Source organism: Meriones unguiculatus, chromosome 4 (genome assembly GCF_030254825.1).
Source record: "Meriones unguiculatus strain TT.TT164.6M chromosome 4, Bangor_MerUng_6.1, whole genome shotgun sequence".
Classification (NCBI taxonomy): Eukaryota; Metazoa; Chordata; class Mammalia; order Rodentia; family Muridae; genus Meriones; species Meriones unguiculatus.
The window spans coordinates 61,385,405-61,413,367 of NC_083352.1; the positions used below are offsets into that span (position 1 = coordinate 61,385,405).

Consider the following 27,963-nt stretch of genomic DNA (forward strand, 5'->3'; position numbering starts at 1 on the left):
TAAATCTCCCCCATTCTCTTCAACTTTCTGCTGTCAATCCTTCTGTCCCTCAGTTTCATCCTTCCTTCTGTTTTCCTTATAGTTCTTCTCTGTTTAGAAGTTGACGCAGGGAAACACTTGGAATTGACAGGTTGTTGGTCCCCATTTGTTTGTCATACTGAGAAGCCACAGCCTGGCCTTGGCTTTTTCCAGGAAGAGCTCCAAAAGCTGGATACAAATGAGGTGAGGTGGGGGGCTACACACCTTCAACCAACCTTGAAACTCTGGATGTGTCTCCCAATGGCCTTCAGATGTAGCTAATGGGCAGCTTGGGCATGTGGGTGTCCTAGTAAGGGGAACAAGAGTCTCTGGCATGGACTCTGTTGCCTGCATTCTGATCACTCCCCCCTGGTGGGGCTGCCTTGCGTAGCCACAGGGGAGGAGGATGTGCTCAGTCCTGATGTGACTTGGTGTGCTGGGGTAGGTTGTTGTTGGGGCTCCTCTTTTCTGAGAACTTGAAGAAGGGGATTGAGGGAAGAGGGAGGAAGTGTGGGACTGGGAGGAGAGGTGTGAGGGGGCTATGATCATCATTAATTAATTCATGGAGAGATGGAAGTGGATCTGGGCATGGGGGTACTTTTAATATCAGAGCACTTCTAGAATGAGGTGAGAAGACCATGAGACTGATTCTAGCCTATCTACACTGTGACATTCTGCCTCAAGGGAGGTGGAAGAAGGAGTGGGGGAGGGGCGGGGAGCATGTCCAGGTGTGCTCTGTGTTGGAAATGAGATGATAGTAGCATTCAGCCTGCCTCCTGACTTCAGTGAAGAATGGACAGCCTAACAGAGTGACAACTTTGTCAAAGCTATGTGACAGGAGCCCCAATATTTTTCATTTATGTATAAGCTACCAACTAATTATGTGAAATTTAACCTTACCTTTCGTTTGTATTTTTTCCATCTGTAAAAGAAGTCTAGATAATGCCTAGATTCTTCCTAGTCCTAAAGTGTATAAAATGTCTCTTTTAATGATAGCTTGTGAAGGAATGGTGGGTGCTTTTCTCTATTTAGGGTTGAAGAGTATGACTGCATAAATTCTCCATGGAGGTAGACTCCTATCTCCAAGGGCTCAAGGGTCTCTATTTCTCCATTTCTAGAGCATGCTCTATCATTTATTGGCCAGGCCTTCTAACCAGAAGCCTATGTGTATGGTGTGAACATGGCCTTGTCTTTTAAATACCAACACGCCAGTAAAACCCAACTCTGTCTCCAACTTAATTAAACAGTTGTTCTTCCCTCAGAGACCTGAAGATGCTTTTTTCTGCTCAAACACACACACACACACACACACACGGAGAGGGGCAACTGGCCTTTTGTCACAGGCAGAAAGAATGTCATTTTGCGGGTAGAAATGATTGTTGAGGCAAGCGAGTATCTCTGAGAGGAATGGTTTGTTGGGAACCGTGGGTGTCCTAGAAGACAGAATGTCAGATGGCTTCAGGAAAGCCAGGAAGTAGATGGGAACATGGTGTCGCCCTCTGGAAGTGCTTTCCTCAGATACAGAGTTAGAGTGAACACTGGAGTTTCATCCTCAGGAAGTGCTTTCCTCAGATACAGAGTTAGAGTGAACACTGGAGTTTCATCCCCAGGAAGTGCTTTCCTCAGATACAGAGTTAGAATGAACACTGGAGTTTCATCCTCAGGAAGTGCTTTCCTCAGATACAGAGTTAGAGTGAACACTGGAGTTTCATCCTCAGGAAGTGCTTTCCTCAGATACAGAGTTAGAGTGAACACTGGAGTTTCATCCTCAGGAAGTGCTTTCCTCAGATACAGAGTTAGAGTGAACACTGGAGTTTCATCCTCAGGAAGCAGTGAAAAGAGAGGGTCAGTATGTGCATACATAGGTGTACAACTTTGAAGAGGCAGGCACTGGGTTCAGGTATCATTTCGTTCCCACCTTACTATGTCATAGGCTGGGTGGAGGGGCATCCATCTGAGATGGAGCTGGAAAATATGCCTGAGGACCAGAACCAAGAAGAACACCAAGTCTTATGCATTGTCACTACCTCCTCAGTTCTGCTTCTAAATCTTTCGTTTAAAATCTTTAAAAATATTTGTTGTTATTGTGTTTGAGTGCATGTGTGTATATGTTACTGGGAATGCATTTTTGTAACGCACTTTCTTGTTTAATGATTGATGGGGGAATACCCAGCTCATTGTTTTGTGGTGCCATCCCTGGGCTTGTGGTCCTGTGTTCTGTAAGAAGCAGGCTGAGCAACTCATGGGGAGCAAGCCAATAAGCAGCATCCCTCCATGGCTTCTACATCAGCTCCTGCCTCCAGGTTCCTGTCCTGACTTCCTTCACTGATGAACAGTGATATGTAAGTGTAAGCCAAACAAACTCTTTCTTCTTCAAATTACCATTTTGGTCATGATGTTTCATTCATAACTAAGACAATGAATTTGTGTGCTTTTTGTAAAGAATGCATGTCAAAGATGAGTCATATTATTTCAACTCAGTTCTGAATCTGTTTTACCAATCTGGGAAGACCCAGCAGTGTGAGGAGACTAGAAGAGAGCTTGCTTCTGATTGTTTATCACAGCTTTGGGTTGCAAAAAGCAGTGGTTAACAGAGACTATTAGAAGATCTTTGTTCCCCCCCCCCCACCTTCAGGGTTTCTCTGTGTAGACTTGGCTGTCCTGGACTGGATTTGCAAACCAGGCTGGCCTCAAACTCACAGAGATCCACCTGCTTCTGCCTCCCTGTTTGCTGGGATTACAGGCATGCACCACTACCCTGGGCTAGAAGATATTTCTTATCTTGTGGGTTATTGCCTAATTCCAAGTCACGTGTGTTATTGTCTAACTCCAACCTTAAGCCTCAGCTCAGCAGTTCTAGGTCACAGGCCATTTCCATGGCACTGTAGAAGCAGAAGACACCAGGTGTGGTTCCTGACAAATGAGAATAAATGTTTGAGGAGACAAGTCTGTAAAGGTAGCTCAAGGAAAAGGAAATAGTCAATTGACTTTAAAAGTGGATGAATAGCTAACAGTTAATCTTGCTCTTTATGACAATGATGAGGGAAAACCATCATGAAGGAACTAAAATAACTCAGCATGACATCTAACTGCAGGCAGAAAGCTGGAAACAGTTCTCAATATCATTATTTCTGACTGATGAACGGATAAAGATTTTATTTTATGGTTTGATCAGTTTTCAGTAAACTTTAAATGTATAGTATTTTTCTTTCCTGTCTACCTCACATTCACTATGAGACAAACATAACTCACTTCTTAAAGAGTTCATGAAAGTTGTCTAGGTTTTTAAATCTCGTTTTATGGCATGACAGGAAAATATTGTTGGTGTGTATTAATATTGTGTTTTATAAGGAGAAGGGTCTCAATTTCTAGAGAACTAAAATATAAATTGTGTAATTTAGAACAACGACAAAATGACCTATCTTCCTGGAAGCAACAGGGCTTCTATTTTTGCACAACTCCAGGGGTCGCCTTACATATCATAATTTGTGTATCCGACCTCCATACAATTATACCCACGCTGTGCTCTGTGCTGGACTTGGAGGTCCCAAGCAGAGAGGTCCCTCAACCAAATGTAAATTAAGTGTCAGAGAGGAGAGACTGTGATAAGCACAGGAAGGAGGCTCATGCATAAAGGGGACAATGAGAGTCCGAGTTGACTAAACCATTACCATAATTTTGTACAGTTTATATTGATTTGTCCTGGCATTCATTCAACTACCCATCTGTGGATCTCGTGCTTACCCTAGGTTTTGCCCTTGCTGTTATGGCATTGATTACATCCATGACTTCCAAGGTGATTTGAAATGTGCATTTCAGTAATCACTGTATGAGGCACTGCCACCGTTTCAGAGACCCAAGCCATGGACTCTGCTGTCTCTCAGTTGTTCCTACCTTGCCCAGCCCTACCAGGTGTCCGTGAAATGTTTCCAAGGTGTGTTGGTTGCTAAATGTGACACTAGTGGGTGCATGAAGTGCCGCTTTCTGAGTGGGAAGAAGAGAAGCAAGCAAAGAAACGTCCCAAAGGCTGACATTTTAGGAGAGGTGAAGTTTTCCTAAGGTGAGCTATAGAGTAAGACGTTTTAGACAATAGACCCAGTGTGACGCTGCAGAGGCTTCAGAGGCTGTAGGTTTAAGGCTTGGAACATACCAGATTACATGAAGGTAGGATATCCAGTGGCAAGACGATAAGGCTGAAAGAGCTCAGTGTTGGGTTATCCTGGCTGCTGAAAGTTGGCCAGCAGTTGGGTCTTAATTCTTTGTGCAGGAGAGAGGGTGTGTATCGAAAATGTTTCAGCTACTGAATGGTGGATCAGAGGTGGATTGATTGTTTATTGAAAAAAAAGTAACCTGACAGCTTCGTTCACAGCCGGGGCACGGACTCTTAGGGCAGGCTTTCCGGACTGGATCAGGTGAATTACTTGTTTGCTGTGCAGCTCCCAGGACCTTGCAATGTCCTATTTCTTAGCTCTGGGCCTAGGTGTGGGCTCAGAGTTTAAGCACGTTATTTTAGTGTTTAAATAGGTTACCTAGGTCATTTTCTGTACATGAATGCTAATTAAGTTTGGCTTGGAAACAAGACCAGAGAGAGAGTGCATTGGCTGTCTACATTTTTTTTGTAACAAACTACCTCCAAATTACTGACACAGTACAGTAAAAATGGCCTGTCTTTAAGTATACAAATCAGGAATTTGAGAGTGGTTTTGCTGAGCAGTGTCATGAATTTTCACTGAAGCTACTGGCCAGTATTGTAGTTATCACACAGCTTCAGGGCAGCTGAGGATCTTCCAAGCTAATTTGGTTGGTTTTAGCCTCTCTAGGTGGATCTCACTAGAGGATCACTTGATATGGAAATTCTTATCTCCTGACATGAATGTTTCAAGGGTCCGGGAGACACGGAGGAAAGAGAAGGGATGGTGTCAAAGAAAAAGAGCTACAGACTAAGACATAGCTACAGACTTTACTTTTCTGTTGTTTTTAGGTATGTTCTCACTATGAATCCAGGCCGGAAACGAAGTAACTCACATCGGCCTTGAGCTGCTAGGTTTCTGTTTCAGCATCCCCAGTGCTAGGAAAACAAATCTTTGCCACCACCACACACTAATCTTGGAAATGGTATCCCATCACTTCTACTGTGTTCTACTGGGCTCAGAGACCAACCCTGCATGCTTAGACTAGGACGATCAGGGAGAGCCTAGAATCCAGGTAAGGTGGGAGACGAAAATTCACAGCCTTGGTATGAGATGTTAGAAATGTGAAATCATAATACTGCATGCTAGACACAGTTTTGAACACTTTGTGCAAGAGCCTCTGTCTATCCAGTAGTCTCTGGCATGCAGTAAGTATTCAAACATGTTAGCCTGCCATGCTCTGAGCACCTTGCCTGTCTTATCACACTTAACTCTGACAACTTATCCTGAACGGGAAACTGTAAGGCTAATTAGGACAGGGGAGAGCTGGTATTAGAGAGGGCTTGTCAGGACATGGAGAACGTGGAGACAGAATGAATGTGGAGGAGAGAATTGATGGTAGCATCAGTGTCTCGTGGGACCTGAAGCTGGCTGATGGGCCACTGCTGCAGCTCCTTAACTTCCATCCAGGGAGTGTGAGGACACTTCCTGAGCAGACACAGCCACTAGGCAGAGGACGACATACCTGTCTAAAGCACCTCACTGGCCATGCAATTTGGTGTAGCAGAGACTAAGCCTCAGGCCAGGAACCATAGCCTGAATGGATCTCAAGCACAGTTCCTAAATGGCTGAGTCTTGTTTCCTGAGAATGTAGGGCATGACTCCGGCCTTAAGGTTTTCCAACTCAAGAGTTTTCTGCAGTTGGGAAAGCCTCAGATAAACAGCCTCTGGGTGCAGCTTATCAGGCTCCTAATGGATTGGATAGGGTGTATAAAGTCACGCCATGTTTCTTGTTTATAACCCTTCCTGTCGTCACTCAAGGTCTAGGGGCTTGTGTCGTACCTTACCCCGCCCAGCCCTGTTTTTCTCCAAACATCCCCAGTGTCCCTCTCCTGTGGAAAGCTCCGGCTACCTTTCTGCTCTGTTAAGCTTTCCTCCCAGAAGTGCATAAACTTCGGCTGTGCTTTGCGACACCCTAGCCCTGTTCTCTTAGTCACAGGCTTCTTCCAACTTTCTTTTTTTCTCTTCAGGTTTTCTCGCTGGCTGCGCCTGTCTCTAGTGCCTTCAATCTCCAACATTCCAGTCTTTCTCTCCCGTGATCATGCTCTGTAAAGCCACGCCTGGAGTAGCAAATGCTTCAGAGTTTGATAATTTACTTAATGTCAACAAAAGAAAAGGAAAAAATAAGCTGTAGAAATGCAAGCACAGAACTGCAGCCAACTTGGCCTGCAGGACCGAGGTTCCCAGAAGCGCCTGCCTGCCCCTGCAGGCTCCTTCCTCCTAGCCTTAATAAGTCCCACAGACCCCGCTGATAGGGCAGGGCAGACCGTCTCAGACCCCACACAGAACTCTCCATTCACCAAGCACTGGTGGCCTTGCTGCTGCCGCTGGTCCAGGGCAGCCAAGCCTTGCCTAGTGGCGCTGGAGCGTCTCCAACACCCGGGTGGGGCCTGGAGGGAGCGCCCAGTCAGTCACCCCGGCATGTGGGCGCGGCGGGGCGGGCCAGGGCTGCGAGCTGGACGCTGAGTGTCCTTCTGCGCCCAAGTGTTTGTCCAGCTAGCCCGCGCGGCTGTCTGCCTTTCCTTCCTTCTCTTTCCGGACAGCTGCTGAAGGCAATCTGGAGGTAGCAGGGGCTTGAGCCTCCTTGCTCGCTCGGCGGGTTCTGAGCAGGTAGGTGACCCCGCGGGGAGGACACTGGAGCATGGAGCCAGGCAGAAGGGTGAGCTCCAAGTGGGAACCAATAGGTGGGTCTCTAGAGCGAAGGGATGAGCACAGGAGCCAGGGCCAGCAAGAGACCCCGGTCCCCGCGGCCAGGGGGCTAGTCTGTCCCTCTCGTCCCTCCTCCACCACGCGCAGGGCGAGCTCAGGTGCCCAGCCGAGCTGGCGACAACGGAGGCGGCCGGTGTCCGGTGTCCGGTGAAGGGTGTCCAGTATCTGCAACCGGGGCCGGATGAGGGCTTGTGATCGATGCTCTGAGTCTCCAGTAGGAGGAGAATGGGAGGCGACCTGCTGTCTTTTGGGGTAGTTGTGGGGTCCCAGTGGTGTGCGCGCTCCCGCGTTGAGGGTTTACGCGAGCTTGGGGCAGGTCCAGCCGGCGGAGCCACCTGTGACAGTCGGGGCCACCGTGCCAGCAGGAGCACCGCAAATCAGCGCGGGTTCAGTCACCGGGCTGTGCCGTGTGGCGTCCTGGCCGAGAACTTCCAGAGCAAGAGTGCTAAAACCGGTTTCAGCCCACGCAGAACCCTATGAGTGCCTTCCCCGCGCAGGGACACCCTCCCGCGGGCGCCCTCACGTGGTACCGGAGCTGCAGGCGGTGTCGCCTCTCTGTGGTTCTGGGTCAAGGCTCAATCCAGAATCTGGGCCAGGACTTCCCTCCACAAAGGTGAGGGATTCATGGGCCCTAGGTGGAGTCACTAGCTGAAGGTTTTCTCCGCGGTGTCTCCCTTCGCTATGGTCCCAGAGAAGCCTTTTCGTCAGCTCCCAGACAAGCTCCTCTTTGCATATATATGTATATATATACGACTTTAATAAGTAAGTGGAAGTAATGTTTAGGCAAAGATTTGGTACGAACGGACCTTTCTACGTGCGTCTGTATGTGAAATACTTTAACATCACTTGAGAGTATTCACAGAACATCTAACTGCTCTCACCACTTGCAATTTATTTTATTCTCAATATCATCATATAAAAGAATAAGAAAAATAATTTAATAAAACAACTCAAGGCCTGAAGACAGAGCTAGATGTTTAAAAGATGAATAAAATTTAAACCAGGTTTTTAACTTTAGGACACACTTACTAGACATACCACAATATTTTTATGATAGATAGGGCATTATTATTGTCATTATTGTTGCTTGTTTGTTTATTAGTTTCCATATTAGTTAAAACACAGAGTTGTAGAAAAATGGAAAGTGTGAAAGTCAGACTAGATCTGCAGGTATCCTGGGAACTTAACCAAATTTGGGACTCTTTAGAAAGTTTTAGAGTTAGCCACAGGTGTGGGCTTGTTGCCTGTTATCTATCTTTCTCAAGGAAAGTGCCACAGGAGAAGAAAAACAAGTTAGCTGAGCTGCACTTTGTGTTGGGCCTCAGATACCTGCACTCACTATGAGACCCAAACATCCCTGGGTAGATCAGTGTCAGCAGTGATTGTCCTTTCAGAGTGAAAATAGGAAAACCCCTGTCCGGTTCATTTCCTGGTTTTTATTTCCTGTTCTTTTCTCAATACAGTCAAGGTAGACTTTTACCTCACAATCGCCTAGTTACCAAGATTCCCAGGTTAATATGTGGATTGGGAAACTGAGTCCAAAGATGGGACCCGACCTTCCACAGTCACAGCTCCCTGGAGGCAGAGCTGGGAATGTAGGCTGCTATCCTTTGAGGCACACATATGACTATGCTGGGGTTTGCTATAGGAAAGCCTTAAGAAGGGGTTAGAGGAGAGTCATTCAGATGGAATCAGTTTGGTGCCATAGTCAACAGCCACAGGCATTTGTTTTCTGGGTTTCCTTTGCATTCTCTGAGGCCATCGGAGCCTCTGTCTTTTCTTCAAGAGTGATTAAGCTGACCCTGATGCTCAAGGTCTATAATCCCAATTATGTGAGAGAAAGAGGCAGCCAGCCAGGGTGGGAAGTCGAGTATCCAAAACTGGCCTGGGCAGCCTAGATCCATCTCAAATATAAAGCAAAAAGAGGGCTGGGGATGTAGCTCAGCCACCGAGAATTTGTCTAGCACGTGAAAGGGCCAGCCTTTACTCCTCAGAACTACAAAACAAAACGGACTGACTAACCTTAAGGCTTCACAAGGCAAAACAAAACAAAAGGGTTTGCAGCCCTCTCTACAAAGGTGCCATGGAAGGGAATATTGGAGAGATAAATTATCTGGCAAGTGGAAGGCAAACTCAACACTGGGCCAGTGTGGCCAGCAGCCCTATGCTCCTTCCTGGGTGGGGAGTTTTCTTCTGGGAAACTCTAAGCTTCTCTACCCTGGACTTCAGGTTTCCAGTCCCTGCAGACATTTTCTGGTTTTTGTTCTGAAACTTTCACAGTGGCATGGTATCCTGATTCTGGACTCACAAGTAAACTTGTAGCAGCCAGTCTATGCAGTGGATACAGTCACTGCCATGCTTTACAGCTTCAGCTACCCTTATCTTCCTCAGCTGTGAAAGGGGACTGACCTCTTGAAGTTAGAGAGTGATTGGAGTGGACCTCTACTGAGTAGTGCCGGAAACAGTTAAGTGTCAGTTCTGTTATAAGAGCGAGCGCGCTGGGCCTGGCTGGGGGAGGAAAGTGCCCTTGGCTCATTGAGGTAGTTAATTTTCAGTGCTCTCTCTCTCTCTCTCTCTCTCTCTCTCTCTCTCTCTGACTTTCCAATATAATTCTCTCGACTGAATATGGGGGAAAGAGCAGAAGCTGTAGACCTCATCAGTTGCTGATTTCCTATTGTGTTCTCTATGGGTGTTAAACACTGCGCTCATGGAATGTGAGCATTTATGGATGTTTCCTGGAATTTCAAGGAGTCATTTACCTTGTTTACTTTACCTCTTTACTTCAGGACCTTGGAGTCATATCTGCCAAGGAAGCAGATTCTTTCTGTGGGAGAGGAATATCTTTTATAAACCCTTCTTGTAGTGTGGACTTGGTTTGCTCTTTTTTTTTTTTTCTGAGAATGTTCTAGAAACAAAATATTCCAAGACATTGATTCTGTACTGTATAACCTTGAAGACCATCCCAAGCCAGTATGGAAGCTTAACTAGGGGCCCTGGGAGGAGCATGCCTGAGTTACAGTCGTGCCATTGATTTTAATGCTGTTCAACCTTCCTCTTAATATCATGTTCCATTTGAATTCCAGTAGCTAAAATGCTGTGGCAGAAAATCAGGTGCAGGTAGGAATAGTGCATGTAGCTTGAGGCACCGCTGTGTAGTGATGCAAGTGCTTCAGATGTCCTGTGTACTTGACTGGGAGGCTCAAAGGGCTGTGTTCAAGGAGCCACTGTACAAGGAAACAGAGGAGGGAGGGAAAGAAAAAGGATTAACACTCACAAAGACAGGGATGGGCAAGGAGAGTCAAGACTACTGCAGTTATGGTGTAGCCTACTAATTGTTCTCAAGTTTAAGTGTGCTTTGCTTTCTATGGAGAAGCAAGATGTTTGAACGACCATCGCTAGAGGCAAGATTTCTGAAGCATTGTAGGCATGAAAGTTGTAGTTGGCCTTTTAGGGCATAGATGATTCTGAAGTATCATAGTAAGACTTACATTCCTGTGACATTTAGAACAAATAAGATGCCTTTTCTTCAGAATACAAATATAATACGTGTTGTATATTGTGGCTATATATGCATGTACACATGTATATGCATATTACATATAGAATACTTTTCTCCGACTGGGGAATGGCTCACGTGGTAAATAAAGCATGAGGATCCGCAGTAGGATCCCATATGCAGCAGTATCTAATCCCATTGCCTCTCTGGTGAGATGAGAGGTGGGGTAAGGACGTCCCCCCACACCCCACCAGAGCTTTCCAGTCAGCTGGAGTGATCTGCCTACACAGTGCTGAACAAGCAAAAGAGAGATCTTATCTCACAGAAGGTGCAGGGCTGCAGCTGACACCTGAGACTGTCCCCTGTGGCATAAATGAGTATACATACATGCATAAATATATAATACATGCATATGTCATATACGGACACAGAGTCTGAAGATCTGGCATCTAAAAATTTTAACCAGATAACGCTGTATAAAAATAAACTGAGACCTAAAGGAATTGCCACCCTTTAGTACTACCTGCTTGGCACCATGCATGCCCAAGTTCACAGCCTTTTTTCTTTCCTTCCTTCTGAAGGAGCCTGCTGACAAACTTTTATAAAACAAGGCAGAAGCCACTGGCCTCTTCTTCCCCATAGATATCTGGCCTGAAACTTAAATTTTACTAATTTAGGTTATGTGGAAAGGAGACACCAAAGAGCTGGTAACCTTCTGGAATGTCTATTATTGTTCCTTTTTGCACTTACACTGTTCTCATGGCTCTGCAGGGTTGTCTGGAAATGCCTTTTGCGAAGGAGGACACAGCTGTATACACGGAGAGCTTAAGAGAAGGGAAAAGAAAGATCATGCTCTCATTTTTATTCCTCCTTTTCACTTCTTTAAGAACGGCTCTGCTCCACTAAGAGTCTCTCAATGGTGACATTTTCTGGTGGAGTAAGTCATTGGGGAGGGTATTTTAATTTCCTCTCCTGACCTTTGTTATTGTTTTTGTTGTTGATTCCTTTCAGCCTTGCTGTTGGCAGCTGGGAGGCACTGAGGTAATGACGTGTTTGTTCAGTGGGGAGGAAGCCAAGCAACTCTCTGTTAAATTTCTGTTTCCCTGAGAGTGGCCTGGTTAGAGTTTTTCTGATAAAATACCTATTATGGAATAGAGGCTATACTCACTTGAAGCTAAACATACCTTCACATTTCCCCCTTTTCTCTTTGAAATGAAAATTATATTGTTTCCTCCTGGCTTTCTTCACTACTGTGCTCCTGTCCAGAATCTACACGTTTTTCTGCCTGATTTGGTTGTTGCTCTTTGCAGGCTTGTCCACCATCACTGACCAGCATTTGCAAGACGAACCGCTCCTGAGTTCCCGCACGAGGAGGAGCTATTTCTGGGGTGTTCAGATCTCTTGGAGGTGCCCAAGTGCCAGCCTGCTGGAAGCAAACTTGCAAGTCATTTCCAGGAACATCTGCTGCAGGTGGAGAAGTTCTTGTGACCAGCAGAGATGCTGAGACAGATACTGGCAGATATGTTCATAGACCCTGACCTGCTGGCAGAGCTCAGCGAAGAGCAGAAACAGATCTTGTTCTACAAGATGAGAGAGGAACAGATCCGACGATGGAAAGAAAGAGAAGCGGCCATGGAAAGAAAGGAGTCCCTGCCAGTGAAATCCAGACCAAAGAAAGGTAACGTATCCTCTTCGGTGCTGTGAATGTGGCAGCAGAATGCCTGCTTTAAGGGCTCACAGCACTCAAGCTGGCCAGCTAGGAGCTGTGATTTTGTGGCCAGATCCTAAATGTTACCCAGCTTCTCACAGTCAGGGTTTTCAACTGCAAGTCTGTATTTGCTCACATGTAAACACAGAATACTCACCACGCAGTGTCCATGTTTAAGCAAATCTTTGGTCAGATTATCTTAAGGTCTGGTAAGGTCAGTGTAAGGAATGCAGGTGTAGCTCAGAAGTAGAACCCTTGCCTAACATACACGAGGCTCTCGTTTCCATTCTAGCACCTCCGAAAAGCAAGAAGCCATCCTTGAGTTTGACTTGAGGAGCTTTAAGGAAGGTCTCTATTCCCCTAATTGGCTTAGCATTTCAATATCACAATACAAAGTTCTTGTGCAGCAAGTGTAATTTTGCATTATCAACTTCAGGGAGTTTTCCAAGTTATCATTTTTAAGGAATGCCCGTTAAAATGTACTAAACTTGCTTAAAGAGACCAAGTCGCAACGGGGCATGTGTTTGGTGTGGAATAGTCTCAGGCGTACTTCTTCGCAGCTGAGTCCAGGAGTTTGAAAGAGTTCTTTTGAGACCATAAGGGAAAGTATTCTTTGTTCATTAAGAGCTAAATGTATACATACACATACATGCAAAGTGCACATTAACCCCCTCCCCCAACACACACACATAGGCTCTGTCGTGGATTAGTACCCTAACTAAACATACCCACACCCACCCATACATACACACACACACACACACACACACACACACACACACTCACACACTCACACACTCACACACTCACACACTCACACACTCACACAGAGTTTTCAAGGTTACTCATTGAGATATTCACACTCATTTTTTCCTAAGCCTGAAAAAGGAAAATTTTATAAAACCACTCAGGATTTCAAAAGCTGAGAAAATACATTTTATTGGCATGTTTGGCCTATACACAGATTCAAAATGGAAATCAGTCTAGTGGCCTTTGCCTCATATACAGCTAAACAGTTTTTAATGAGGTCTGCATACTAATTAAGAACGTATTATGGTCTTATACAACACACAGTTTAAGGGATGGGAAGGAGATCAGGGTGAGGATGCAGGAAACACTAGGATCAAACCCAAGGACCCCCACCACAATAGAAACAAACTAATTACCAAAACGTCCTGGATATAAAACAACAAACAATAATAATTAACTAACTGCTATTTTATACATCGTCTGAGACACAAACCTTGTATCTTATCCTCCCCAAATTTGTGCAATGTTGGTACTAACTGCGCAATCTTATGGGCAAAAAATATTCTTAAGCACTCTCATATGTGGAAAGCTACACCTGTATATATGCTCAGATCTGTCAGATTTCACATTGTAGTATCCAGATTACAACTTTCTCTTCAAAACATACTGGTGAGATTTGGGAATGGCTTACCTGTTCATCTCCTTGTATAATGTATCAATCAGTTGGGCTGCTTTGGCCACCATGTTCATTGAAAATCGCATATATGGTGGTATAGTGGGGTGACTGAGACCAGAGGTTTGCTTGTCCCCCCCCCAGTCTTTTGTTAAACTGTGAGCTTCTCAAAGTTGCTGGGTAGCTTTCTTTGTGATTGCTTACCTTGTGATAACTTAAGGCAATTATTTCAGTTTCTTTCCATGCGTGTTTCTGTATAGTGTTTTGAATGCACAGTTCAGAAAATCTGCATCACCTTTTTAGTTAAATGATTGTAGAAGTAGTAAGCTAATACGCTGACACAAAAAACTAAAGGTTCTATAAATATTGCATATCAGATGTTTGTTATTACCCCATTAAATCCTTTAGCCCTTGGAGAAAGGTGACAGACATTAAACTGGTTCCTTTCATGACCAGAGAGCAGGAAGAAAAAGAATCCACTTCTCCTAGAAAGCAAGTGCTTTTCATATTTAATTTTGCTTATCCTTTGGAGCTGAAGCCACAGGTGGCCCAAAGTGGCATCAGGGTACCTGGTGGCTGCCCAGCACTGTTTGTACTATGGACCCACTAAGTCTATTTAGTCCTCATGTTCTGGCCTGTTACATATATCTTCACCTTTCTGGCATGTGTGTCCTACCTTCCGAAGCCCTGCCTCCGGCTTGTCCTGGCCTACATGCTATTCCTGCTCTTAGTTCTCAGCCCAGCCATGGTGTTGGTTATCTTTTTTATTGCATCTGTCTTCTGCCCATTCCTGTTCCTTTATAGCATCATCTTTATCACATGAAGCATTCTTTTCTTTATAAAAAAACAAACCACCATGGTGAGTTTTCAGCAAACATCACTAAAATGGTTGTTTTGTATCTACCTTTCTAGAATCTTGAGGTGAATGCAGGAACAGCTGAGAAAATACTCACCAGCAGGGATTTAGCCAACAATAGACCAGATACTTTCTGAAGTCTCATGAGACAGTGAGAAAATTATGGACTGGCTGTGTTTGCTAAGTGATCGCCGGAGGGCTGACTGCTGTGGCAAGGGACCACATAGCTATCCCACTACTTGGCACTGAGGCTGGACAATGAAGGTCCTGGTGGGGGAGATGTGTAATTGAAGCTTCTTGGGAGTGTGACAAGGGTAACCTGCCTAGAGTTCAAGTCCAGCCTGGAGATCTTTGTGAGACCCTGCCTCAAAGAAAAAGCAAAATGTGTGCTAGGAGACGAGTTAGTGGTTAAGATCCTTAGTGTGAGGACTTGAGTTCAGGCATCTAGAATCCGTGTGAATCCTGGGTGTCCTTGTCAGTCCATCTGCAGTTTTAGCCTTGAAAGGCAAAGCCAGGAGATCCTCAGAGCAAGCGGGCTGGCCAGACTAACTCTATTGAGAAGTGCTGGCTTTCGTTGAGTCCCTGTCTCACTGGATAAGGTAGAAGAGCCACTCAAGATTATTTCTGACCTCAGCCTAGGGTATCCATATGGACATGCATGTGCATATACAAAAGAACCTACATGTATGTACACGCAGGCAAATATTCATATAAGTGTACACCACATATGTTCTCACATGCATGCATGCATGCATGCTCAAACAAACACACACACATGAAAATGGAAAAATGTTTTAAAGTACAAGGGGCAAAGGGTAGAAACACAGTCAGAGCAGTCACCTAGCATCCTGGCTTTAATTTTCAGTGCTTAGCAGGAAAAGGTTATAAAGTACCAATTGCAAAGACTTGGATAGTAGGAAAAAAAGTTTTAAAGGGTAGATAGATATAGATATTCATTGTTGGTTATCTTGAGTAGGATGCATTATTTGAGTTAAATTCATCACTTTCTCTAGGTGTTAGAATGTGGCTATTAGAAAAGCGATCATTCTGGATGTGGTTCCCATTTTCCCATTTAAACTATACTGCTTTCTGTTGTAGACTTAGGAGCCCTCACCAGTTTGTTTCCTGATGGCTAGGCTTCACTTAGACCCTCAGCAGAATACTTCAGTATATTGTCTCACTAAATAACGACAGCCAAGCCTGCACCATGAAGTACTCTCTACATTTTATGGTTGAGGAAAGTGAAGGTCAGAGCCATTAATTATCTTGGATTGGGCAAATAGCTGGTAAATGACAGTTGGAATACATCCTGATTTTGGTTCTTCCCAAACTAGGACTACTGAGCAAATGTAGTATGGGGCAAGCTTAACTGGGGCTTAGAAACAGCTACTAAAGGTGCCTTGCATGTATCTAAAACATTACTTTGGCACGTTTCCTGCATGCTTTGTCACTTAACACAAGCAGAAACTGTGGCCACTTAGCAGAGGGTTGCCCTGGGCTTGTTTCATTGACTCCTGATGAGGCAGATTGGGAGCCCAAAGCCCAGGCTAGGATCTGGTACTGGGAACAGTGTTTCCTCATCTGCCCTTGACATATATATGTTGGTTTAAGTGCGAATACCCCCATAGGCACATATATTTGAGTGCTTAGTCATCAGGGAATAGAACTGAAAGAATTACTGTACTTAGTACAGAGCCTGACTTATGAGGCTATGTCATGAAAGACCTGCGGCTCCTCTTCACTCTTCTTAAAATCAGTCTCTGTGGCTCTCTATCTCTGTCTGTCTGTCTGTCGGTCTGTCTGTCTGTCTCTCTCTCTCTCTCTCTCTCAGCATTTCTTTCTGGAGGAGGTGTATAACCAGGGGTGGGCTTTGATGTCTCAAAAGCCTATGGCAGGCCCAACATTGCCCCTCACCCTCGTTTGCCTGTGGATCTCAGCCATCACTCCAGCATCATGCCTGCTACCATGTTGCCCCCCATGATGGAAATGGACAAACCCTCTGAAACAGGAAGCAAGCTCCCAATTAAATGATTTGTTTTTTTTTTTTTGGTAAGACTTGCCCTAGTTCCCAGCAATGAACAGTGATTAAGCCAATATACTTGGATTCAACTCCATTTGCTGAACTCTTATTGTTACCAACAGCACGTTCCATTAGCTAGTCTTCTGTTTTCACAAAGTCATGGTTCCACGGAGCAGAGCTGGAATGCAGCAGGGTCTCTAGAAATGTTTGCTGGACAAATAGCTGAATCCTTTCCTCTCTGTATGGCAGAGACTCATATCCATATTGCCAAGAGACTTTTCACGGAGCTTTGGTCTGATTGTCATTACCTCATAAGAATGTCTGTTTAGATGGCCCATGAGCTCAGCAAGCTTGCCACAAAGAAAATTCTTTCCAACTTTTCCCACAGTTTCTCATCAGCCCCTGGTCCTCTCTGTCACTGTGTCATGATGGGGTCTCTGCTGTCTTCCTAGTCACTGAAGCCAGATGGCTGGGAGCCATTGTGATTCTGCTCTGGCCCTCACCTACCCCAGTCACTAAATCTTCTAGATTCTACTTTATCTTTTCTATTCTACAGAGATTCCCCTTACCAGGCTGTCGGCCTGTTATAGTGTGGTAGGCTTCAGCTTTGCACTGAAACTATTTCACTTAATTCTTGTGAGAACTCAGTGAGGTCAATATTGTCCCCTTTATTCTGGCAAATAAAAAAACAAATGGAAAAATGCAATTTGTAGGAATCAGAATTGGAACCAGCATTTGAATAGGAGTCCACTTAAATCTTCAGTCTTTTCAAAGCAGGTAGACCTGACCTCTTGGCTGCTTGCTGTTGGCATTAAAAGGTAGGTGTTGAGTTAAATATAATTTATTATTTGCCCTAAAATTATCACGATGGCATTATTTAACCTGCTATCATAATTAATAACACACAGACACCTGTTAGGTTTTATAATTGCCTTATTTGCCTTGAGCTGGGCAGGTATTCTACCCACACTATCCCAATAACCTCACCATCCACCTCCCAGCCCCCACCCAATGCCATCTACCTTATCCATTCCTATCTGGGTTACCTTCCATCCACAGTCTTACAAATACTTGCTTTTATTTTTTTATCTGGGCCTTTCCATGCTATTCTTGAAGTCCTTCCTCCTGGCCCACGTGGTTCCTTCTCCGCTAACCCATCATAGAGTCCTCCTTCTTCCTCGCTTCCCATTTCTTTGTTTCCCATGATTCTCTTAAACCCAAAGCTGGGGAACCTTAGCCACGCCTTCCTCATTTTGCCCTGCCCATGTTTTAGCCTTTAATCAGTCAGACCTGTATAATGTCTTAATAAACAAGGATAGGTTTATCCAGGCAGGAACCAGATCTTGAGGGCCAGTAATTAGCATCAAAATACAAGCATGAGACCAGCCCCCAACACTTGCCTTACCATCTTATCTGCCTAGCTTTGAGCTCTTTGGCATTCTGTGTCTCCTGGGTAATTGCTGTGTTTCTCATCCCTCTCACTGTCCTTAAATCCCACGCTCTACCTTCCTGACTTATTGCTTCTGTTTACTATTTTGATTGAAAGTCTTACTTAATTATTCACTACTTGCTTCCTGGGACTGTGATGTCAGGAGTGTTACCCAGCTTTCTCTGTTCTTTGGTCTCTAAAATATGCACATAATTTCATTAAATTAAATAATGACTTAGAGGTTAATAACTCTAGCACATTTAACAGGATTAAAAATTATAGGGAAAAGAGGAAAACAACGAGTAATTTACAGAAGACTTGATAGAATTTGGCCTTGGCCTTCATTAAAGTAAAAATGGAGACATGTCTGGCCGGTTCATAACCCCATCTCACCTTATGAGATGAGAAAGAACACAATGTTGTCCTTAATGAAAGTGAACCAGCTTACCCAGGATCCTACTGGCTCTCTTTTCACTCTCAGACACAACCAAAATATTCTTTAAACACAGGCTTTGCCATCACACAGATCAGTTTTGATTCCCTCTTTCAGTATGTAAACACTTTATTATCTTGAGGAAGTTGCTTGTCTGAGCCACCAGAGCCTCAGAAACATAGCTAGGAGTGGCCTGGGGCAGTGCACAAAGATGAGCATGGCTTGGCATCCACCAGTCAGAGGGACACTGGCCACAGCAGGAGGGCTCAGAGGTAACTGGCCGCTAATGCTCATCATTGGGTTTCTACTTGAGGATGAGGGCTCTTAGAGGGAAGCTCAGAGTGGTGAAAGGTACGGTTGCCTCTGAGGTGGCAAGGTGCAGAAGCATCTCGGGATGATTGACTACATTACTGTCAGAACCCTGCTTCTGTCAGTCACACAGAGCAGTGCTGAGCTCTTTCAGTGTGCCGTTGCTTTTCCATCGGGGCAAATGCTTTTGCTGGCACTCAGTGGACTCACAGTAACATAGCATTAAGAATAGGGTTATTTGTTATGAATAGAGTTTTGCGTTATGGTCAGTATGTTGTGAGCCAATGCCCCAGGAAGGGGTCACTGCAGTGCATCCCTGACTTGTCATGGGAAGCTTGTATTCCTGCTGGATCACAGGGAAGCACCAAACACAGCAGTGTTATGTTGTACTCAGGAATATAAAACTGGAACAGTCTAGCTGTTTCCCTGACAAAGACATGTGCCACTCCATTTTCACAGGGCCTTTTACAGCACTGCCTCATTAGAGAGTTTGCATATGAGTAGGAAAAATCTCTTAGTCCAGAGAAAACACGTCTTTAAAGAAACAGGTGTGACTACAGGTCTCTGCTTAGCAGTTCTTTATGATGTAGTCCCCAAGCAGGATGGACCCACTTTTCTAGAAAAGCTGGTTTTAAAAGAACTTTGTAAGAGCCCCTGTCACTATTAAAGGTCAGGAGAAGCAAAAGACCTTGTAATTAGTTAGAAGTACTGTATAAAGAGCCCTTCCCCCACATGTTCAGGTTGAAGAATGTATATATTTTCAAGTGAGGTAGACGGAAAATCCAGAATGAGTGGGTAGCGTTTGACTGAGGAGATATTACGCATGTCACACTCAGAATTCTTAAGTTTGTGTCTTTTCTTTAGAGAGGTGTGTTAGGGGCTATGCAGTTCTGTTCAAGCCTGTTCTCTGCTTTTCTTTTTTCTCCTTGTTCTCCTCTTCGTCCTTCTCCTCCTCTTCCTCCTTCTCCTCTTCCTCTCATCATAAAGTCCCACATATCCCAAACTGAACTACAACTCCCTAAATAGCCAAGGATGTCATTGAACTTTTGATCATCCTCCCAAGTGCTGGGAGTACATCACGAGCCACCATGCCTGATTTTATGGCTGTGCTGGAAATTGAACCCAGGGTCTCATGCATGCTAGGTAAGCACTCTTCCGGCTGACCTACATCCCCAGCCAATGCTTCCTTTTTACCTCTGTAGCCTTTCTAACCACCATTTCCCTTGCTTGATCCTTCCTGGCATCCTTACCTTCTTACCTCCCAACAGCCAGGGCATAAGCCCTGCCCTGTTTCCTCAATTTAAAGAGATCCCTCATGCGTCTTTGCTTTTACTGTCTCTCTGTCCCCGAGGCCCTTAGAGCAGTGCTGAAATTTAGCAGACATTCTGGAAATGATTGCTGAACAAACAGCCCAATTCCTTCACTGATGGAATCCTCTAGAACACATCCCTGAGGCCTGAGCCGGTCCCCGACATTCTGAGTCACCTGCCTCCTGTGTTCCTGACATTCTTGGTCCCCTCACTATCACTTAGTACCACTCTTCTTCCCTCTCCTCTTCGAGGCTTTGCACTTCCCAGTTGCCTTCTACCTTACTAAGTTATGTGGGAATCAGAATTCTCCATTTTCAAATTATTTATATATAATTTGGATTCTTTTCTTCTGCCTCTGAGTAAAGCCCATGTTTCTCCAGGGTTCTCTTCTAGGCTTCCTTGTCTCTGTCAGTCCAGCTATGCCAGAGATTTCAACAATAATATGTATCATTTCCAAGTTCACCTGGCCAGTCTTAAGCTCTGTTTGCTTTCCGTGCCTTCTCACGGGCTCCTGGAGCTGTGGAGGCAGAACACAGGTCACTCACCAGCAAGGGCTTTCTGCTAAGAGCCCCGTTCTGAGCATCTGCCTAGGTCTGACATTTTGACTCTAATCCTTTTACTCGTCGCCAGTGTTTCTTCATGGCCACAGTACCCGGAGCACCACAGTTCATAGCCCCCTCAACTTCTCGGTTTTCTGCGCTCCTGTTCTCTTTGTCTCCTCTGCTTTCAGTCACACTTTTTACTGCTCACCAGCCCTCCTAGGTCTTGTATGTCCTACCGCAGGGCCAGAGCTTTCTCCCGCAGTGTCATGCCGAATGCTGTTTGGGGGACAGTCATACGGTGTCTCAACTGAATAACGACTCTCTGGGCCCTGAGTGTTTGTCTCTCTTGGCACCTTACCACTGTCTACTCTGGGTATCATCCTCCTATTGTCAAAAGATATATTAGCAGAGATTACTTAAGAGAAGGTTGAGAAATGAGCAGGATAAAAATATTAGAGTCGGTCCCAGGAGTGTGTGATAGAGGCAGTTTTATGACAGCTATCTAGAATTAATTAAATATTTGTCATGTCCTGAAATTGTAAGACCTGTGAGGGCTGTCACAAGGGGCTGTCCCCAATAGATCACACAGGGTTTCACCTCCCCTGCTACCTGGGTTCCACAGTGTCTCTACAGGTGAAAACAGGATCAAGGTGGTTCCATCTCTCTGACAGTTTTAAGTCCTATGGTGAAGATTGTACAAATCTCCCCCACTTTCCTCAGGAGTTCTGCTTAGAACTTTCTGAAATGAGACAGGGGGATGGTTCATTTATCTGGAGAAGAGCAGAAAACAGAGGTCAAGAGGGGCAGCCTGCTTCTGCAGAAAACAGAGGTCAAGAGGGGCAGCCTGCTTCTGCAGAAAACAGAGGTCAAGAGGGGCAGCCTGCTGCTGCAATTCAACCTGAGGCAGCAGTCTGAAGTGGGCCCATGGTTCATGAACACTTGAACTGAGAAGCTTCCTCTGCTCAGCATAAGGAGACCAGAGGCAATCCCAGTGTGGATTTCTAAGGAATACAGCATGGAGCACTATATACCAAGTCCTGTTCATGCACTCGGCACCCTTGGCTGGTTTGAGGGTGTTGGTTAGACCTAGCTTTGGCCCACAATAACCTGAGCAGATCCCAGATCTGTCCCTTTAGTTTAGGGACTGTATGTCTTGATCTCTTCTGATTTCCCTGGACTCAGGGACCAAGCTCCCATCTGGCTACATTTCTGGAGCTAGAAACTGTATGTAATACAACCCTAGAGACCAACTGTAAACAAGGGTTATTTAAGTTGCTTCACCGCGCGTCACACTACCCCAGCACTATCGTCTCCCGGGCTGGTGTGACTCTCCAAGCAGCCACATAAGTAAATAATAGGCTGGCTGATGAAGGCAGTTAACCTTCGTTGAACTCCTGGTATGTGGCAGGTGCACAGACATGCTCAGGCTGCCTGTTCTCCACAGCTGCCATTGTGGTGGATGGCATCCCTATTTTGCAGATGAAGGAATTGAGTCTTAAAGATACCAATTTTTCCAAGTCACTTAGCCAGTGGGTGGCAAAGCTAAGATTTGAACAAAACCAGTCCAACTCTAAACTGCATGCTGTTTGGGCCCTGTAAAGGTAGTGGAAACACCAAATGCGTGAACAACTGCAATTCTGAGCTGTGGGGAAATCCTTGGGCTTACTAGGTTGTGCTACCTGATGCTAGCTCACTCTCTTACCCTGAAGGATAACGGATACCGTGAGTGCTTCTGTCTTCCCTCAACATCTTGCAGGTGTAAACAGCAGTCCCATAGAATTACTATGGCAGAGTATCGCGGCCCCTAGTGTTATTGTTTGCTTCTGAGCAGGCTGGAAGTGTTTCCTTTTACTCACCCTCACCAATGACTGAAAACACTAAAGTGACTGGGACAAATGATATTCCAGAAATAAGTTGTTTGACCCAATTTTTGTTTTGTCTGCAGAGAATGGCAAGTCTGTTCATTGGAAGCTGGGCGCCGATAAGAAGGTGTGGGTTTGGGTGATGGGCGAGCACCATCTCGACAAACCCTATGACGTGCTGTGTGATGAGATCCTTGCTGAGAGAGCGCGGCTGAGAGCAGCGCAGGACTCGGAGCTCAGGTGAGGGGCGTGCACTCAGCCACAGACCAGCTGCCACTATAAAGGCAGCAGGTGTGAGTTGCTTTTTCATTGCTGTGCCAGAATACCTGACAAAAGCAACTCAAGGAAGGAGAGGTTCCTTTGTCTCAAAATTAAAAAGGAATCTATTCTCTCGTGGCTGGGGAGCTGGGGTGGAAGAGTGTGAGGCATCCATTCACAGCTACAGTCAGACAGCAGGGCGAACAGAAAGCGGGGCCTGCCCCAGTGACTCACTTCCTCCAGTGAGGCTCCGCCTCCTAAAGGCTCTACAACCTTCCCAAATACTACCATCAGCTAGAGACCGAGCATGCAGACACATGAGCTTATGGAAAGGTACTGCACAAGACACTGTAAAGATACCTTTTGTTCATAGCTCCTGGTAGAAGAGTGCAGTGAAATTTGAGGGTCGGAGGAATCACTTTAGCTCGTCCTAGAAAGTTCTTTAGTGTTCACTGAGTCCCTTCATTGCTGCAATGCTTCTGACTTAGACAGACACCCCGGTGGTGGTTTGCATGAGCATGCTGGCTCCCCATCCTCCACTACTGCCTTCTTAGCACCGCAGGATGCAGCCAACTGTCAGGTGTGTTTGCAAGAACCGAGCCACCTGTCTGAGTCTCTGGACCTCAGGAAAGAGGATTGCTTAGCTGTGGGCAGCTGAGCAGGTAGGCTCTTCAGGTGTTTGCTCGATGCCAGGCACTGGGAATGCAGAGAGAGTTGACAGAATTCTAGCATAGGAGGGAAACAAGGCAAGATAGACAAGCAGCTGCCAGGGAGGCAGGCTGCGCCAGAGATTTGATTAAGGTGTAAACAGGATCCCTCCTGTTCCAGATAGAAGTGCAGCATTCTGAGGCACAGAAGAGGTGAGGGCGAGTTGGCCTGAGGCCTGAGTTGGGTTTCCAGCTATAGAAGAATAGGGGAGACGCTTCACGTAGAGGCAGAATCAGGCTCTTCAAGCCTATTTTAAACAGCTCTGTGGGGGGGCTGGTGAACCCTTCTGAGTGCTTGGGATACAGCAAGTGAACCCCGGGAGATGGGAAGCCATGCTCTAAGGTGCTTTGAAGGCTAGGCATAGGAGTTCGAACCTCTTCTGAGGTGGTGAGATTTTTCATGAGAAATTGACATAGTTAACTGGACACATAGGTGACTTGGAATGCTGAGGCAGGTGATGGTAACCTCTTCTGGGTACCCTAATCGAGTTCTGGGCAGCCCACTCTAAGATGGTGAGCTAAAACCAGGACAGATGTGTGGACCTAACTTCAGCGCCCGAAGGCCGATAGTGTCTCCTGCCAATACTCAAGATGTTAAAGCTATATTTGAGCATACAGAGATGCAGGGCATACTCTCTGAATGGTCGTACGAAAACAGCATGTACTGGCAGCCTAGCTGAATCAGGAGCTGGGTAGTCCTGAATTCAAATCCTGACAGTACTATTATATGGTCTTCAGTAAATTACAGTGTTTCTTTGAGCCTTTTATTGTAAAGCAAGGATAACAATGATCTTCTTAGTGGGTTGTTATGGGGATTTAGTTAATGTTTTTTTAAAGTTCTAGTCCAAGATCTACCCGGTGATAAGCATCATAACAAGCCAGCTGCTGCTGGTTTCACTTGGTTTGATGGGAGAGCCTGGCCCTGTTGAACAATGTGTTTGTTTCTCTGCAGGAAAGCTCCGTCTGTGGAATCCCCCAACAGCTTGAAAATAAAGTCACAGCACTGTGAGCTGCAAGCACTAAAGAAACCGGAGCCGCAGAACGTCACCAGGAAAGCAGCCGAAGAGGAGGCATCAGGGCAGGGACCCAGAACAATGCCAACCAAGAGTGAAGACAGAGCCCAAGTGAGTCTTACATACCCTCCAACATGGTGGGGGTGGGGTAGGATAAGCAGTAGCCAACACAAACGGAGCCATGCACTGCAAGCTCACATGCCGCCAGCCTTTGAGGTCCTGCCGTTCCCCTCACGTTGGGAAGATGGGTAGGGGCACATTTTATCCCCACGTGCTGCCACTAAAAAGAAACTCTAGTAAAGTGTGGCATTTTAATGTTTTCAGGGTTTTTTTTTTCCCGTCTCTATAACAGAAGACTATAAACATGCTTCTCAGTAAAAGGCACATAGTAAAAAAGGTGAAGTGTTGTGGGCTAGATGATTTCGTCATAGCTGCACACGAATACAGTATGGCTGTGGTCCAGTAAAACTTTATTCACAGACAGATGGAGGGTGGGACCCAGCCCATTCCTGAGTTAGACTGTATTTTGTTGAGTCTTCCTTTTTTTTTTTTTTTTCCAATCCACGAGCTCTGAAGGAGTGTTCTTTTGGCTTCATGGGTTCTGCACCTAATGTAGGAATAGCTATTTTTTCCACAAAACAGAATTTTATGCTTACAACTGATATGAATTCTTTTATGGCCCAGGTGCTTTAGAAGGCTCAAATATAATTTGCTTTTAAGATTATTGTTTGGAAGAACAATAAACTATTATGAAATACCGTAGTCTCCTAGAAATTTAATTACACTGAATTATCAGACGGTTTGCTGTTGTTGGACTTACATTAGGCCCACGTGGTTGTATGTGATTGGGGTGGCTGCCTTAAGCTCCCTTTGATATTGGTCCACAAGGATCTGGTTATCTCTGTCCTGCCTGAGTCTGATAATATTCTAACAGTGAACATGACTCAAGGGCAATTATGTTGGCAAAGATGGATTAGACTGCAGAATGTCTGCTTTAATACACACTATGAGTTAGTTCCTGCTTACCTTTGTCCATTTTACTTATTTTTTATGTACCTCTGCATATGTGAGTACATGTATATGTGCATATATGTGGAAGCCAGAAAATAATCTTTGGTGTCATTGTGAGGAAAAGCCATCTACCTCATTTAACATAGGGTCACTCATTGGCTTGAAGCTTGCTAGTTAGACTAGGCTGGTGCCCAGTGACTCAGATATTGTCTTGTTCCTGCCTTTGGGTTGCTGGGATTGCAAACATACAACACTTAACACGTCTACATGCGTTCTGAGAATTGAACTTAAATCCTCACACTTGTAAAGCAAGTATTTTACTGACTGAGCCTTCCCAAACTCCTGTCTTGTTTTTCTTACAAGTGAGGATCCTAAGGATAGGCCTGGTCAAGCATGCTGCTGAAGGTGTCATTCCCAGCCAAGTTTTCAAGATCCCCAAGGCACCCCTTCATTGTCTGTTATGATTTTTCTTAGAGACTTGTTTTTATTTAATGTGTTTGAGTGTTTGAGTGTTTGTATGTGTGTCTGTATGTGCAACATGTATATGTATTGCCTGAGGAGGCCTGAAGAGGGCATCGGACCTCCCGGAGCTGGCGTTGCGGACAGTGGTGAGCTGCACGCAGGTGCTGCACGTGATAGTCTTAACTGCTCTGTCTCTCCCATCCCTTAATGGTTGATTCTTACTAGTGACTGTGTCCTTACTGTGAAGACATAGAAAAAAAATCTACGAATATAAGACTTGCAATTTTTTGTCCAAAGTTCCAAAGTTTGATTTGGGTGCTAGCATCAGCCGGGAGGACTTCCCACATATTCTCAGTAAGGCTTCCCAACCTTTCCCATGCTTAGTGTGTATTCAGCCTACTTTTCACTAAACTCTCTCCAAGCTCCTCTGTTTATAAGGTCCATAAAATGAAGGACAGTCACAGAAACAAACCCCCAAGGGATGCCAGGGACGCATGCTCATCCTTGAGCTGGAATTACATTGTCAGAGTATTTTTTCAAAAACTGGATAAAAGATTAAAAAAGAAAGTAAACATCTACCACAATTAATCTTGTTCAAAGATATCATAAGCATGGGGTGGCTCTGTCCCACTCCTTTGATGTTTGCTAAAGTTTTAAATGGAAAGAGAGAAGGTGGGGGAGAAAATAACATTTAGGTTCAAGAAATATAGATGTTATTAAAAGTTTATATATATTTATATTATTGGTAAAAGTTTATTACACACACACACACACACACACACACACACATATATATATATATGTACATACGTATTTGGGGGGGGTGAAGGGTCCTGCCAAGTTTGTTGTGATGTTTGCTAAAGTTGCCTCTAGCAGGGGGACTCCCAGGGAGGCTGTGATCTTCACATTTAAATGGCAGACTCTTGTCTATAGTAGAATGTAGAATCCACTTACTGGCATTTTTACATTTTGCTTATAACCCTACTCGTGTCACTACACTGTGAACTGCTAAGTCTGTTGCGATTTGGTATGGCAGCAAAGAGAGACGAATACAATCTAGTAGAATTTTGTGATGAGCAAAGGAGATGATGAATACAAATGTGCCAATCCCGAACACCTGCCAGATGTTTGCTTCATTCCCTATCCTCCCCTTTCCCAGGAATAGTTTTAACTTACAGAAAGCAAGGACAGTATTCCAAGCATGATTTAATTACTAATTTCTTTAAAAACTAAAGCATCAAGATAGCAAAGTTGGAGTCAAAACAATCATTGCCGTCAGGAACTTTACCAATGGGGAGGTGGGCAGAGACTTTACCTAATGTTTAATTTCAAATGATAAGCACTATGAGGGAAATGATGGGTTCCTATGCATCCCCATTACATTAGGGCCTGGGCCAGGACTTCCCGAATGGCCTTGATGCGAACTTGAGTGTGAGATGGTGAACAAAGGACTCGTGGGCCTGTAGTTCCAGCCAAGGGCAGCGTGCAAAAAAGCTTTGGGGTAATCAAGCAGAAGAGGAAATGTGAATGTCTTGTTACTCTGGGAGTGAGCAAAGACAGAAAGGTGTGGGGGGGTGTCAATATTTTACTCTAGTTTTCAGAAATAATTGGAGATATCAGTGAGCTTTGAATAGCTTCGTATTTTGAAAAGAACTGGTCATTCTTGTATGGCCATCAGTGTAGGGACAGGTAGCATTGGCAAGTCTCTAAACTTCTTGTCATGGGAGTGGGAAGCCATCAGCCTCATCAGGGCTCCTGGAAGAGGAGCTATGGTCTGGACACAGGGTTTCCCATGTTGGCCACAGTGATAGTAGATGGGGTAGAAGCCGCTCTTTTACACAAACACCTGTAATTTGTCTTAGAGCTTTTTCTCATGCGGACATTTTATTTCCCATTCATTTCATAACAACTTCTGAAATTCAAACGAGGAAACTACAAAAAAAATTATTTTATAAGAGTAAAAAAATTGATGGTTGAAGAGATGGCAAGATATGGCTCCAATCCCAATCAAATGTTTTATGTATCTACCTCAGTCCCCACTCTCATAATAACTTTGTCATGTTTAAAATGTTTTGGCTTTAGACGTGACAAAAATGTTTGTCACCTTCCCCCAGACCTTTTCCTTCAGATGAGAACTTCTGAGGGAAATGGAGTCTAGTGAAAAGCGTGAGGAGAGTCATCTGATATGTTTCTAAAGGTAAATCAGC

The 27,963-nt window shown here is 44.9% G+C and overlaps 1 protein-coding gene across 1 annotated transcript in view; it reads left to right on the plus strand.

Moving 5' to 3' along the window:
• Window positions 1-6,528: 6,528 nt before the first annotated feature.
• The window catches only part of Sh2d4a (SH2 domain containing 4A), a 70,270-nt gene continuing 48,835 nt past the window's right edge, over window positions 6,529-27,963 (plus strand). The window contains exons 1-4 of the mRNA XM_021637983.2: window positions 6,529-6,818; window positions 11,724-12,091; window positions 22,389-22,545; window positions 24,223-24,394. Coding sequence (XP_021493658.1) covers window positions 11,911-12,091; window positions 22,389-22,545; window positions 24,223-24,394 — 510 coding nt within the window. The 5' untranslated portion in view covers window positions 6,529-6,818; window positions 11,724-11,910. The remainder of the gene's footprint in view (window positions 6,819-11,723; window positions 12,092-22,388; window positions 22,546-24,222; window positions 24,395-27,963) is intronic.